At 44.0% G+C, this 16,135-nt stretch overlaps 1 protein-coding gene across 1 annotated transcript in view; it reads right to left on the bottom strand.

Annotated features, from left to right (window-relative positions):
* Positions 1 to 600: 600 nt before the first annotated feature.
* LOC138799975 (C-type lectin domain family 2 member D-like) overlaps positions 601 to 16,135 on the bottom strand; it is a 57,699-nt gene continuing 42,164 nt past the window's right edge. The window contains exons 3-6 of the mRNA XM_069981782.1: positions 11,162 to 11,257; positions 10,759 to 10,940; positions 8,277 to 8,383; positions 601 to 2,288 (exon numbers count right to left, since the gene is read on the bottom strand). Coding sequence (XP_069837883.1) covers positions 2,159 to 2,288; positions 8,277 to 8,383; positions 10,759 to 10,940; positions 11,162 to 11,257 — 515 coding nt within the window. The 3' untranslated portion in view covers positions 601 to 2,158. The remainder of the gene's footprint in view (positions 2,289 to 8,276; positions 8,384 to 10,758; positions 10,941 to 11,161; positions 11,258 to 16,135) is intronic.

The raw sequence follows: 16,135 nt of genomic DNA, 5'->3' as shown, positions 1-16,135 counted from the left end.
CGGAGGTTAGTTGGGGGGGGGGGGGGGGGGGAAATAACACAGTGAGAAAATATGACTTTACTGAAAGAGTATTCGATACTTGGAACAAACTTCCAGCACATGTGGTAGGTAAATTTACAACTGTAACCCTGCCTGGGATAAACATATATATCTAAGATAATAAGACAGGAAATACTTAAAGGGCAGACTAGATGGACCAGGTTGTCTTTTTCTGCCAACGCTCTTCTATTGTTCTATGCTATACACTAAACAATTTTACTGGATGGTCTAATGAAGATAACCCCTGTCCATAGAGGGTGTATGGCTCTTAGAAAAGTCACTTTTGTGGACATGGAAGGGGGTTTTGCATTTTACTGTGTGGGGTTTAGCGGTACCATAAGCCTGGCATCATCCAGCCATCACCTTTCTTACATGCAAAAGTAGGTACATAACGCCCTGTGAACAATATGTCCAGTGTAAGTATGCACTGAGAGGGCAGCAGGTGTAGAAGATGAGTGGGGTATCTGTATGATCAGTATTTGTGGCTTGTCTCTCTAGTGGGTACAAAGCGCAACTTGTCAGACAGGCAATAAAAATAAATACACTCAAAACGAATACAACTTTATATAGAACAATTTATTAATTAAAAAATGTAAACATTTGATGGGTAGCTGCCATGTAAAATAACTTAAGGTACGTTGTCCTGTGTGAACAGGAGAAAAAATTGTAGAAAAAAAAAAAAGCTATTTCCGGCTACTATACAGCATTTTCACCAGTTTTCCCCATCTGTGGAGTCTATCTGTAATTTTCTGTTGACCCTGACAATGGAAAATTACTATGTCTGGAATCCTGATGAGAAGCCGTATCTAGCCACGTTTACCTCTCTATTTCCCTGCCGACAGGTCCACTAAAGTTAAAAAAAAAAAAAAAAATAGCAGTTGTAATAATTTTAATAGGAGACCACTAAAAGACCAAGTACACAAACTCAATAACAATTTTTACTGTCTGCGTTGTAAGTATATGAGAACACACAGCTGTAATCTAACAGACAAGGTAGATCTCTCTAAAGAAAATCTATAGGCGGTACAGCTCAATGGCTATATGTACATCCAGATAAAAATCTTTTATCCAGAAACCTATAGCTTTGGAAAATATGTGATTTCTCTCAGCTGCAGGATCAGTGTCCCCCAACCTATAGCAATTCCCCAACTGCAATTCAGCTGTCATAGCATCATGGGAATTGGAAACAGTTGGAAAATCACAGGTTGGGGAGAAAATGGGATAGACAATAAAAAAAGCAGACAATAAAAAAAAAATGTTCAAGACCATCCGACCGACCAAAACATGGACATACTATCTGTATTATCTGAGACTATGTCGATGTTCATATGCAGAAGCCACAATACTGGAATTTGTGTCCGGCAGGATTATTTTCCCATATATTGATCAGCAGTTTATATACAGAATTAATCTACACATTATATCTTGTAGTGATGGTGTTGCAGTTTCTACAAGGCCACATTCACGCGTCAGATTTGACATATTTGACTTCAGCACATACACTGCCCTGCACCATAGTAAAAGTCAAATCCAACCACAATATGCATTATGGACATGTACTGTACATGGGGCTTCCATAACTCTCCTATGCTGCAACACATTTCTGCACAGATTTTTGGTACAGTATTATGCTCCAGAGCTGCACTCTCAATTCTGCAGGGAAGACTGGATGCATGGGCACTTTGTTGAGTGACCAGGATTACATTTCCATCAGCGCTCTTCTATAGCTGAACCCGACATGATATGTACCCAGCAGCTCGGCCCCCACGTCAGGGTGCCAGCAATCGCATATTAGAGGGATTGGACTGTTCTGTATAGTGTACACATTGCTGAAGGAGCTTTGTGTATATAATAACTAAACAGTCCAGCCAGTTCTTCCCTGCTGAAGTCGCTCTGTGCAGCCACAAGTTCTGCCTGAGCTTTATACACGTCTCTACATCCCTACCAGTGAGGAAAGACATAAAAAGCCTCCGCACAAATATTTCGTCCTTTTTGGGACTCATCAGTGCAATGCAGCCTTGTGAGGTGACCACCCAGGAGCAATAACACATAATACCCATAATACCCGGCATAAAGGCAACTGCATATATTTGTGTACTCAGTCTCATAGCATCTCCTATTAAAAATGAGGATTCAGGGTGAAAGCGTCCGGCTTGCTACAGATCCAGTGTTTATCCGAGTAACAGGAAGCGCTGGAGATGCGGCCGCTGTTCACCAGCACACAGTCCGAAACACCTGCAATCTGGAACCTGGAAATAAAGGAAAGATGGTGACATTATATAAAGAGGAGAAATTACTAAGGAAAGTGAAACATATGGTACTGTACTCCTCTCCCTGCTCCTTTCCTGGTATATAGGGTATACCTGCTGAACTCCTCTCCCTGCTCCTTCTCCTGGTATATGGGGTATACCTGCTGAACTCCTCTCCCTGCTCCTTCTCCTGGTATATACCTGCTACCTGCTTCACTACTCTTCCTGCTCCTTCTCCTGGTATATGGGGTATACCTGCTGCACTCCTCTCCCTGCTCCTTCTCCTGGTATATACCTGCTGCACTCCTCTCCCTGCTCCTTCTCCTGGTATATGGGGTATACATGCTGCACTCCTCTCCCTGCTCCTTCTCCTGGTATATGGGGTATACATGCTGCCCTCCTCTCCCTCCTCCTGGTATATGGGGTATACATGCTGCACTCCTCTCCCTGCTCCTTCTCCTGGTATATACATGCTGCCCTTCTCTCCCTGCTCCTTCTCCTGGTATATGGGGTATACCTGCTGCACTCATCTCCCTGCTCCTGGTATATTGTATACCTGCTTAATTCCTCTCCCTGCTCCTTCTCTTGGTGTATGGGGTATACAGGGGGGGGGGGGGGGGGGGGGGAAGTATTTAGTCAGTCACCAATAGTGCAAGTTCCACCACTTAAAAGGATGAGAGGCGTCTGTAATTGACACCATATGTAGACCTCAACTATGGGAGACAAAATAAGAAAACAAATCCAGAAAATCACAATGTCTGATTTTGTAAGAATTTGCAAATTATGGTGGAAAATAAGTATTTGGTCAGTAACAAAATTTCATCTCAATACTTTGTTATATATCCTTTGTTGGCAATGACAGAGGTTAAACGTTTTCTGTAAGTCTTCACAAGGTTGGCACACACTGTTGTTGGTATGTTGGCCCATTCCTCCATGCAGATCTCCTCTAGAGCAGTGATGTTTTGGGGCTGTCGCTTGGCAACACGGACTTTCAACTCCCTCCAAAGGTTTTTTATAGGGTTGAGATCTGGAGACTGGCTAGGCCACTCCAGGACTTTGAAATGCTTCTTAAGAAGCCAATGCTTCGTTGCCCTTCGTGCTTTGGATCATTGTCATGTTGAAAGACCCAGCCACGTTTCATCTTCAATGCCCTTGCTGATGGAAGGAGGTTTGCACTCAAAATCTCACGATACATGGCCCCATTCATTCTTTCATGTACCCGGATCAGTCGTCCTGGCCCCTTTGCAGAGAAACAGCCCCAAAGCATGATGTTTCCACCCCCATGCTTTACAGTAGGTATGGTGTTTGATGGATGCAACTCAGTATTCTTTTTCCTCCAAACACGACAAGTTGTGTTTCTACCAAACAGTTCCACTTTGGTTTCATCAGACCATAGGACATTCTCCCAATACTCTTCTGGATCATCCAAATGCTCTCTAGCAAACTTCAGACGGGCCTGGACATGTACTGGCTTAAGCAGTGGGACACGTCTGGCACTGCAGGATCTGAGTCCCTGGCGACGTAGTGTCTTACTGATGGTAGGCTTTGTTACATTGGTCCCAGCTCTCTGCAGTTCATTCACTAGGTCCCCCCGCGGGGTTCTGGGATTTTTACTCCCGGTTCTTGTGATCATTTTGACCCCACGTGGAGCCCCAGATCGAGGGAGATTATCAGTGGTCTTGTATGTCTTCCATTTTCTAATTATTGCTCGCACAGTTGATTTCTTCACTCCAAGCTGGTTGCCTATTGCAGATTCAGTCTTCCCAGCCTGGTGCAGGGCTACAATTTTGTTTCTGGTGTCCTTTGACAGCTCTTTGGTCTTCACCATAGTGGAGTTTGGAGTCTGACTGTTTGAGGGTGTGCACAGGTGTCTTTCTACTGATAACAAGTTTAAACAGGTGCCATTACTACAGGTAATGAGTGGAGGAAAGAGGAGACTCTTAAAGAAGAAGACGTTACAGGTCTGTGAGAGCCAGAAATCTTGATTGTTTGTAGGTGACCAAATACTTATTTTCCACCATAATTTGCAAATAAATTCTTACAAAATCAGACAATGTGATTTTCTGGATTTGTTTTCTCATTTTGTCTCTCATAGTTGAGGTCTACCTATGATGTAAATTACAGACGCCTCTCATCTTTTTAAGTGGGAGAACTTGCACTATTGGTGACTTACTAAATACTTTTTTTCCCCACTGAACATGCTGCCCTCCTCTCCCTGCTCCTTCTCCTGGTATATGGAGTATACCTGCTGCCCTCCTCTCCCTGCTCCTTCTCCTGGTATATGGAGTATACCTGCTGCCCTCCTCTCCCTGCTCCTTCTCCTGGTATATGGAGTATACCTGCTGCCCTCCTCTCCCTGCTCCTTCTCCTGGTATATGGAGTATACCTGCTGCCCTCCTCTCCCTGCTCCTTCTCCTGGTATATGGAGTATACCTGCTGCCCTCCTCTCCCTGCTCCTTCTCCTGGTATATGGAGTATACCTGCTGCCCTCCTCTCCCTGCTCCTTCTCCTGGTATATGGAGTATACCTGCTGCCCTCCTCTCCCTGCTCCTTCTCCTGGTATATGGAGTATACCTGCTGCCCTCCTCTCCCTGCTCCTTCTCCTGGTATATGGGGTATACCTGCTGCCCTCCTCTCCCTGCTCCTTCTCCTAGTATATGGTATACCTGCTGCCCTCCTCTCCCTGCTCCTTCTCCTGGTATATGGAGTATACCTGCTGCCCTCCTCTCCCTGCTCCTTCTCCTGGTATATGGGGTATACCTGCTGCACTCCTCTCCCTGCTCCTTCTCCTGGTATATGGGGTATACCTGCTGCCCTCCTCTCCCTGCTCCTTTTCCTGGTATATGGGGTATACCTGCTGCACTCCTCTCCCTGCTCCCTCTCCCCGAAACAGCTGTATGTGGATGGTTACTTAGCCTTGGTTTTTCCCTTGTCATTACATTGACTTATAGGGCCACTTAATATAGTGGTTTCCTTACAGGAGCCCCTCCCTGGTTGGGTCCTTCCCGGAGGGATATCTGGCTAGTCCTGTGTTTCGAGACTCTTTGATGAGGCTCCACGGGCTCTTCTTTTGCATATTCGTGTTTCCCAGGGTGCAATGCACCTAGGACTTCACTGCATTGAGCGCTTTCACTAGCAGCCGGCAGTGTTGTCGTTTGGCTGGTCTCCCTGAGATCAGCGATCTGTTTCTCCTGGTATATGGGTATACCTGCTGCACTCCTCTCCCTGCTCCTTCTAGTATATGGTATACCTGCTGCACTCCTCTCCCTGCTCCTTCTCCTGGTATATGGTATACCTGCTGCTCTCCTCTCCCTGCTCCTTCTCCTGGTATATGGGGTATACATGCTGCACTCCCCAATAAACGGCCTTGTAAAAAGCCATTTGCACCTGAACTTTGGCCGATCCTGTGCCTTATCCACATAGTTGGGAGAAGCTTTACAAATTGAACTAGATTTCTCATCCTGGAGTTTCTGTCACATCCAGACTAGGTACACATAGCTTTCCCGGCCTTTATATCTGGAGGCCATTGTAAAGGTTAAGGGAACAATCTGCCAAATACCCTACAGCTATAGGAAACCGGCAAACCACATCCAGTCTTGTGACTAGGACTTTCAAGAAAAATGTTTTGAAGCTGAAAAATACTCGGAACTTCACATGCTGATATCAGCCACTAGGCCACATGTATAGAAAACACAAATACTCGGAACTTCACATGCTGATCTCAGCCACTAGGCCACACGTATAGACATAGATGTCATACACAAACCAAATGGGGAAAGAGATCTGACTAATACGTGTGACTAATACAGAAGATACGGTGACCTGGTCTCACTTCCACCTACACTTTGAGGAAGTAACACAATGCACAGCCCAATGGGACTGCTCACATTTCACACGCTCCCCACACACCATTCAGCCTAACAAAGCTATTGTCCATTTTATACAACTGATTAATTTGATGGCCGTTCATGTTCAGCACCTTTGTGAGACATTCTATGTGGCGCTCCGGACGATGAAGTAGTTGTGAAAGCCACAAAGCTGCCATTGTGATTAGAATTACACATCACTGCAGCTATTACTCCATAGGCTGAAAGCGAATCCTGATCGCACGGCTGCAGATCCCGTTACAGTGTATCAGGCGATCTCCCATAATGGTGCATTCACACGTACAGGTTTTTGGTTGCAACTAGTGTAAACAAAGCCAGGAATGGATCTGAAAAGAGGAGAAATCTCAGTCTTTCCTTATGACCTGTTCTCTGTTTATAGTCTGTTCCTGGCTTTGGCTTCAAAAATTAAAATGGAAAAAAAAAAAAATCTGTCAGTGAACCCGAAAGAGTTGTCTATGATCAGGAAAGATTACAACCAAGATATGTCTCTTTATCAATAAATGTTAAAGAGTCACTGTCGTATTTTTAATTTTTTTGCAGAAATCAATAGTCCAGGCGATTTTAAGAAACTTTGTAATTGGGTTTATTAGCCAAATCTGCCATTATCTGCATGTAAAAAGCCTTTTCCCAGGTCCCAGGAGGGAGGGAGGAGGGAGTTAGAGCCCTATTCCACCGGACGATTATCGTTCAGATTATCGTTAAATCGTTTGAATCTATAACGATAATCGTCCGGTTGAAATGCAGTTAACGATTAACGACCGAACGAGAAATCGTTGATCACTTTATAAGACCTGGACCTATTTTTATCGTTGCTCGTTCGCATTCAATAAGACATCGTTCGGTCGTTCGCAATAGACACAAACGCAATAGCGAAGAAATAGCGAAGACAAAACGATCGCAATTACGATCATAAGTAACTATTATCGTTCCATGGAAATGAGTGAACGTTTTCAGGTCTTTCGCAATAGCGGTCGTTTGAGATCGTTAATCGTTAACGATTATGCAAGTGATAATCGTCCGGTGGAATAGGGCCCTTAGCGGGCAGCAGAAAGCAGATAACAGAGGATTACAGGCACAGAGCTGGGTGACAGCTGTAATTCAGCTCAGACAGGTCAGTGGTTACTGTCCCAGGAGATAACAGGTGAGTGATTTGTAGATTAACTCTTTGTTGTCTTGTTTTGGTCTTTTCTTTAGCTCTCTCCATAGGAGAACAATGAAGACAGGGGGGAGAGCTTCAAACTGCTTTTCCGTGATAAAAATGCATTTTTTGGCTAATAAACCCAATTACAAAGTTTCTTAAAATCGCCTGGACTATTGATTTCTGCAAAAAAATTTCACGACAGTGACACTTTAAATGAGTACTCTGGGCATTTATATAATGCTGCTCCTGCTTAGCAAATAACATACTATTCCCCCCTGACCACGCTCCCCGTGTCTTGCGGTCACATCTTCAGGTCCCTTGCTGAACGCTGGCAGATGTTAGTTACAAAGCAAAGCAGATGCTCAGCCGCGATTGGCTGAGCACAGTTTGGCTAAGCCAATCGCGGCTGAGCAGCTGATGACGCGGCAGAGGGCGGCCGGCACTCAGGACAGTCGGAGGGATTCGGCCCGGCCGTCCGAAGATGACATCACTGACTGAAGATCGGAGACGAGTCGGCGCGTGACAGGTATGTATAGCGGACCACACTTCCGGGTACATGGGTGGGGGTGGTGGGACACGGGGAAGGGGGCCATTCACAGACATAACATACATTACAAAGTTGTATAACTTTGTAATGTGTGTTATTCTGTGAATAATTATTTACCGCCGCACTACCCCTTTAATATTTTCTATGCAAGAGCAGCAATATATGAAAAATATAAATGCCCAAAGAACCCCTTTAAAAAAAAAACTAACTCACAAATTTATCTACAACTATAAAAAAAAAAAATTTGAAAAAGAATTCTACAGAGCTGATTCCTTCCTGAAACCTTCTCATGTGTATCTATGACACAGCGGGATCGGTTAACAAGGCAGGGATCCTTTTACATGAGTATCACTATTACAGGACAGAGCACAAGGAAACCTCATCTTACACGGTCATGTCTCCGTCATACTTACGTTTCAGTAAAGATGGAGCCATTAGTCCACACCCAGGGTAGTGTATTATTCTCCCGCTTGAGTCCAATCCAGTGATCAGGAGAGCCTTTATATCGAATCATGAAAGACTGGGGGTACAAACCAAAGAAGATGACAAGACCCTGGAGGTGGCCATACACCTTCCATAGCCACAGCACCCAACCTTTCTGTACACAAACATTTGATGCAATTGTTCATATTTAGTATTTAGTAGCAGACAGTAAGGGCCCTTTTACACGGAGCGAAGATTTGCCAAATCAGCACATCATCGCTCCGTGTCTTTGGGTCCTTACCTAAAATCAGCAGCAGGCGACTACACATGGCTACGCGTAAAGTATCTTGGATTTCCTTTTGCCTTGTGACTACTGGTACTAATACATGGAACGCTAATCACCTAAATCGGCCTGATTTGGTCGATTATCGCTCTATGTAATAAATACAACAATCAGCCGATGACCACAGGACCAGGGCTGCTCCTGCGGTCCGGGGAGAGCGCACGGGACCGCAGGAGCAGCCCTGGAGCGTGGATAGGTAAAGTATACAGTTTAAGCAAGGGCTGCAAGGACATTGGTAACGATGTTCTTGCAGCCCTTGTTAAACGATTATTGGGCCGTGTAATAGGCCTAGTAAACGAGCAGTTCGGCGCTTGTTTACAGTTGTTATCGGGCCCCTATCGGCCCGTCTAATAGTACCCTTAGTGTTGACACGCTTCTCCTGGACTTGCTCCTCTCCCAGTGTGACCTGGCTAGTCTGACTTTGTTATTCTGTCCTCTTCCCTGTCCCTGATGTTATTATAGGAAAGGACAGCTGGAGAGTTTAGTTTCAGGGCTGCATTTACCCTTAACCCTCAGTACATCTATACCCTGGCAGGGGGTGAGTGAGCCAGGGAGGTATGTGTATGTTATTTCTTTTACTCAACTCTCCCCGGGTATACAGCTTAAAGGGGCATTCTCATCTCAGCTAATATAGTTATGCTTGTGTGGTGCACTTCTGTGAGGCTCATCCAGTCACTTGCCAAATGGTGAAGTGTGGCGCCACCTCTGTGGTGGTTGGTCGGAATATAGCTCAGCCAGATCTTAGTCTGTCATAACGCCAGTGCCGATTGGGCACACAGGTATGCTGGCACACCTGCTTTTATTTTAAAGGAGCTGGCTATACCCCTTCCCCTGTGGTCGGTGACCTGCTGGCATGTGAGGGGGTCCCTTGGGTGCTAATCGTGGTGGTCCGGAGTGAAGTTGTGACCCACCCGGACTATTGGTACCGCCACCCACAGAAAGGGGAGATGACCCAAGGGTGTGGTATCTACTGTGTAGGTGCTTAGTGACTAACCACTGAGTCCAGTTAAAATAAAAACTCTTCTTTACTGTAGGAAGGCTTAATACATTGATATATATTAGGATCTTGACTTGATAATATCTTTAGTAACTCGAACTGTGCTGGTAAGTTAGGGACAGATACAGTCGTGCCGACTGAGTTGCGTGTTGAGAGGTAGAAGAAGAAGTTCAGAGAAGTAAAGAGGAGGATGTCGAGAGAGTCCCAACCCAAAGTAGTACTGTGCTCTGCCGGAACTTTAGAAAAAGAATAAGTAGAATACTAAAGTAGAGAGAATACTTGTGCCTGTGTTTTGACTCTTTGGCCTTTGCACCACTTACTGCCCCCCAGTGTCAGGTGACCCGTCCTAGAGGGTGACAAGTCCCAGACCTTGTTACCTGAGTTGAGCAGAGTGGTCAGAATTTTCTGATTACATCTGCGCTGAGAGATAGAGTGCATAGGCTTCTAGCAACTCTATCCGGATCAGTTCCTTTCTTCTGCTGGATACTGTCCTGAACGTTCAGAATGGTTTTTGGCGTGGGTTGAGGTGATCCCTGACATGTCCTCTCAAAGTGCGCGTTCAGCTCTGCATAGTGTGTGGAAGTGCTGTTTTTTGGAATAGAGTGCTAAGGTGTCTCATGTGCATCCGTTCACTACAGAGACCAAACTAATGTGACCACAGGGGACCTGGCAGGAGCCAGGGCCCTTCTTGGCTACTACAGGGACAAATCTGGCTTACTTCCTCTCCCCATGTGACTTCCTTCTACAGCAGTTATAAGGTGTGCTGGGAGTGGGTGAGAAGAGAGTGTAAGAGAAAGAGAAGAATCGAGATAGGAAGAAAAAAGAGAAAGAGCTCCCATTGGTGCACAGGTCCTAAAACAATAACTTTTTAGTTACATCCAGATGTACAATACTTAGGTACATAAAATACATAATAGCGACATCTAATGGTGAAACTTGGGTACAACTTCATTACCACTTCTACTTTAGAGTACAGTCTTTTGCGAGTGGTGTAAAGACTAGAAAGACCCGTGGTGGGACACCACACTTGTAGGACTCTAAGTGAAATATTTTTGCAAATATATTAAGCAAAGTTAACTACATTTAGTGTGTAGTCATCAGCCCCCCCCCCCCCCATATTACAGCTACTTACCAGCTCTTGTGGGGAGTCTACAACAGCTAGACTGGCGCTCCTGGTGGCACAAAAGTCCTGGCTCTTCTCCCATTCAGAAATGTTTGTAGAGAAATAATAACATTTTTTCTTGTACCAGATCCAGCCGTCTTCACAGGGGTCGGGGGGGACGATCACAGGGTGATTTACCGTATGACATTTCCCTGTGTAGGAAGGTTATATATGACACAGGATATATACAATAATATCTAATTGGTGGGGGCTCTACTGCTGGGACCCTCAAATATCGCAAGAACAGGGGTCCTGTCCCCCGGGGGTTAGTGGACATGTAATCACCCTCTCATAGTTGTCCTTTCTCGGTGTAATTTATAACCCCGATAAACCATCATAGACAATGGGGACACTGGAGACAATGGGGACTCACCTCTAACACGGAGAATGAGCAGAATGTTACTGAACAATAAGATGAAGACCACTGCGGCCAGGACTAATGCCAGAAGTGCAGCGCCCCCTCTCTTTCCTGCAAACAAAAGAAGAAGTATTACAGACCCCTCATTCCTAAATCTGCATATTGTTTTAAGGGGTATTCCTGTATCAGAAACTTGTCTTTATATATCACTATCACCACAAGATATATAACTTACTAACAGTGTTATTAATAGTACTGGCTTCAGTGTGCTTTTTGCTTGATTTACACCAACGGGAAGTTGAAAATGGAAGAACTACACAAAGTGTATTGTCTCCAGCTTCCCAGCTCCTCACATGAGACAACACATCATTGTCTGGTGGCACAGGAGACATGGCTGCATCTGGTCTCTGTTCAACCCTACAGTTTATATCAGGAATGTCAAACCTTCAGGCCCTCCAGCTTTTGCAAAATTACAATTCCCATCATGCCTGGGCAGCCAAAGCCTTAGGTTTTGACACGTGTGGTTTATATCCTTATCTCCCTGTCATATACACAGACACATATACACCTTTATTGGGACAGTTCGGGAACACTAAGGTGGGTTTACAGCATGCTGCCGTTTGCTGAACAACGCCCCAGGCAGAGGGTCAGGCAGTGAATACAGAAAACTTTTTTCAGAATTGTGTGGTGCGATAGTCTGCTATACAGGGTTATGTTTTGCAGCAGCTATGGGTGAACTAGTTGGAGTGCTGTGGGAAGGGTGTAAGCAGGGTGGGAGGACTGTGATGAACAGCATTCTGGGACTGTAGTACTGAACAAAAAGCACAATGATAATTTGACATAAAAAAAAGACCCACAAACACACAAAACAATATGCTATGCTTTTAGTTTTGTATCCATCATTGAAATACCCCTTTTCGTTTTACTTTTATCTGCCAACTGAAGTAGTCTTAAGTTCCTATTACACGATTATTTGCCTTACTTGGCTGATTACCGGCCGTTCAGCATTTCACGTAATGGGACATGTAAGACAATCCCCTCCCGCTGCTCCCTGCTTGCTGTCTGTGCGTGTAATAGCACCGGGAGCGGATAGGTTAAGAGGGGGAAGCGAGCGCTGACCTGACAGGCCGGGCTCGCTTTTCCCAGATAATCAAAGATGTCTCCCTGTATAAACACAAGCTGTCTTAGCATTCGGCTGATCCTTAACTTAGCTGTCTGGTAGCAGAAACATGGCGCAGCACTGTCTCCTTCTAGTGAACAGGGCAACACTGCAGCAGGTACCTTTCATAGAAACATAGAAGATTGTCGGCAGAAAAAGACCACTGGGTCCATCTAGTCCGCCCTTTTAGTATTTTCTTCCTTATTATCTTAGGATAGATATATGTCTATCCCAGGCGTGTTTAAATTCTGTTATTGTAGATTTACCAACCACCTCTGCTGGAAGTTTGTTCCAGGTATCTACCACTCTTTCAGTAAAATAATATTTTCTTACATTGCTTCTGATCTTTCCCCCAACTAACCTCTCACTGTGTCCTCTTGTTCTTGAGCTCAGTTTTTTACTAAAAACACTCCCCTCTTGAACCTTATTTAGTCCCTTAACATACTTAAAGGTTTCAATCATGTCCCCCCTTTCCCGTCTTTCCTCCAGACTATACAGATTCAAATCCTTAAGTCTTTCCTGATATGGTTTATGCCTCACACCCTCCACCATTTTTGTAGCTCGTCTTTGGACTCGTTCTATTTTATCAATGTCCTTTTTTAGGTGAGGTCTCCAGAACTGGACACAGTATTCCAGATGTGGCCTCACCAGAGCTCTATACAGCGGGATCACAATCTCCCTCTTCCTACTGGTTATACCTCTAGCTATGCAGCCCAGCATACGATTTGCTTTCCCCACTGCCTGGTTGCACTGGTGACTCATTTTAAGGCTTTCAGAAATCATTACCCCTAAATCCTTCTCTTCTGAAGTCTTTTCCAACACAGTACTGCCGATGTGATACTCGGATAGAGGATTCCTCCTCCCCAAGTGCATTATTTTACATTTGGAAACGTTGAACTTCAATTTCCACTGTTTGGACCACTTATCTAGCAAAGCTAAATCATTTTCCATATTACTGACACCTCCAGGAATATCAACCCTATTGCACACTTTTGTGTCGTCAGCAAACAGACAAACTTTACCTATCAACCCTTCTCCTATGTCACTTACAAACATATTAAAAAGAATAGGACCCAGAACAGACCCTTGTGGCACACCACTTGTAACCAGTCTCTGCTCAGAATATACATATACATCTCATAGGATGAGAATATGAGTGCAGATCAACACTGTATATACCACAGCCCCCCCCCCCTCCTCCTCATCAGCTGGGGCGCCAGGAGTCAAACTTGAGCATAGTCCATTCATTTTAACAAGCTGGATAAATTAGCAGCTTTTCTGTGGGAATTCCGCCTAAGGCTGGGTTCACACTGCGTTTTTGCAATCCGTTTTTATCATCCGTTTTTTTTTTTTTTTTGCAAAAAACTGATGGAAAAAACGGATGCAACTGTGTGCATCCGTTTTTCCATTGACTTCCATTATAAAAAAAAAACGGATCAAAAATGGATGCATTTTATTAACGGACACAAAAGTAGTGTCAGCTATGTTTTTTTGTCCATCAAAAAAAACGGATCCGTTAAACGGATTCTAAAAACGCAGTGTGAACCCAGCCTAAGGGGTTCGCCTTCCCCTCAGGTCTATTTGTCAGCTTTACTAACCATGGGCAAAATCTACAATGAGTTTGTATGTTCTCCGTTTCTTCCCACAGTATACGGGGAGAGAAATTTAGATATAGACACCTTAGAGAAGATATACAGTATATATGCCTGATATCTGTATGCAAACAGGACAAAATGACTCCATACTGTGTAATCTGTAATGACTTAACATTATTGCAGGTGCTTTTCTCTGTTAGAGTATCTAGCAACGGCCTGACCACACTTTCCTTAGAAGCAGACTGGGCGTCTTCTCCTTTGGCGTAGATCCGCACCCATTACCTTTCCTGTTTATGTTGTTTTAGGGGCCATCAACATCTGCAAAAAAAATTTTTTTTGCACTCTCTTTTGTGCCGTGCAAAAATTTACAAATTCTCCCAAAAATTATCCATATGTTGCACGGGCCCACATGAATCTGAAGCAATTTTTGTGAGCACTTTTTTTTGGGCTAAAACAGCTTGGCAAAAAAACCTACGCCAGGCTAGTAGTGGGGTGCTGCTGAGCTATTTTTTGCAAACAAAAAAAAAAATTGCACCTGATAAATCTGCCTAATAAAGTAGTTAATATGAAACAACACCTTCTCCGAGCATAAAAAAAAAAAAAAAAAAAAAAAATTGTAAAAAAAGGTGCAACCAGTGCAAACACCTCAAAAATAGCAATAAAGTCTTTATAAAACTAGTGGGAAATTTTACGTTGCGTGAAAAAACTCCAAATTAGATAAAATAGTAGCACAACCACAATGATACCTGTGCTCCTTAATCTTTATAAGACGCTCTAACTAAACTGAAGCCGGATAAGCTGTATTCCCACCTCAATTAATATAATCTTAAACTTGTAGGATATTTTTGCAAATACAATCATGAAGGTGTATAGAAAGAGAGAATGTATAACAAATTATATATCACACATATACATACACACACCAGCCAGAACATTGCTTTTAGAGCAGAGTGGTGGTCTGTAGCCTAGACAACAAGCTGTCAGCAATGGGAGGAAAAGAGCAGCATATCAGGAGAAGGGGACAAGTCCGCTGAATGAACGTATTTTAAAAAAATATATAACTTGACGAGTCCTACAAGTGTAACTATTCGTTGAGATGAGAATACCCCTTTAAGACAACTTGATCGGGTACATGGCTTTTTTTTTTTCTTTTTTTTTTTTTTTTAAGAATGAATATATACATGTAGGGCCACATGTATCATCCGGCGAACGGATGATTTTCGGCGGAAAGTGTCGATTTGCATATTTTTTTATTCGCAAATGGCCGATTTGCGAATAAAATATTCGCAAATCGTCACTTTCCGCCAAGTACGCCAGGGGGCGGAAAGGCGGTGGAAAGTGGGCGGAACGGAGGGCGCGGACTCAAGAGTCCGCGCGATTTACCATCCGTTCCGCCCAAATGTACACCGAAAACCTACTCCAGTCCTCAGCTGGCGTAGGTTTTCGGCGGTGCGCACTGGCACGCACGGGATGCGGGGGCACTTTTAAATCCGGCGTAAAAAACGCCGGACTTAATAAATGCCCCCCGTAGTGTCCTAGTACAATATATTATGTGCAGTTTGATGCTGGATCCAGTGATGTTATACGGTATGATTAATATATTGTTAAATTTGCCCTTTTCTACTGTTATCAGGTGTGGGCAATACATTAGGGCCCTATTCCACCGGACGATTATTGTTCAGATTATCATTAAATCGTTCGAATCTAAACGATAATCGTTCGGTTGAAATGCAGTTAACGACCGAACGAGAAATCGTTGATCACTTTATAAGACCTGGACCTATTTTTATCGTTGCTCGTTCGCAAAACGTTTGCATTGAATAAGACATCGTTCGGTCATTCGCAATAGATACAAACGCAATAGCGAAGTAAAAGCGATCGCAATTACGATCATAAGTAACGATTATCGTTCCATGGAAATGAGTGAACGTTTTCAGGTCTTTCGCAATAGCGGTCGTTTAGATCGTTAATCGGTAACGATTATGCAAACGATAATCGTCCGGTGGAATAGGGCCCTTAGAGTGGAGTTTCACATTCACATGTGTGTTTTACCCCTGGTGGACAATGTAAGTGCCTTTAACTTTCTGGATTTCCCTAGAACCTTCTAGTAAAAGAGAAGTGACCGCCTTTGGTCTAGCTGCTATAGCGGACCAGGACTCTGTACCAGAGGACTATTATACCCTTTATACAGTCTTTATCGTGACCTGAAGGACTTTCTTCCTAACTCCTCGTACT

The sequence above is a fragment of the Dendropsophus ebraccatus genome, chromosome 8 (genome assembly GCF_027789765.1).
Source record: "Dendropsophus ebraccatus isolate aDenEbr1 chromosome 8, aDenEbr1.pat, whole genome shotgun sequence".
In the NCBI taxonomy this organism is placed as follows: Eukaryota; Metazoa; Chordata; class Amphibia; order Anura; family Hylidae; genus Dendropsophus; species Dendropsophus ebraccatus.
Note: the sequence above shows the minus strand (reverse complement) of the source record. Positions and strands in the feature narration are given on the sequence as shown.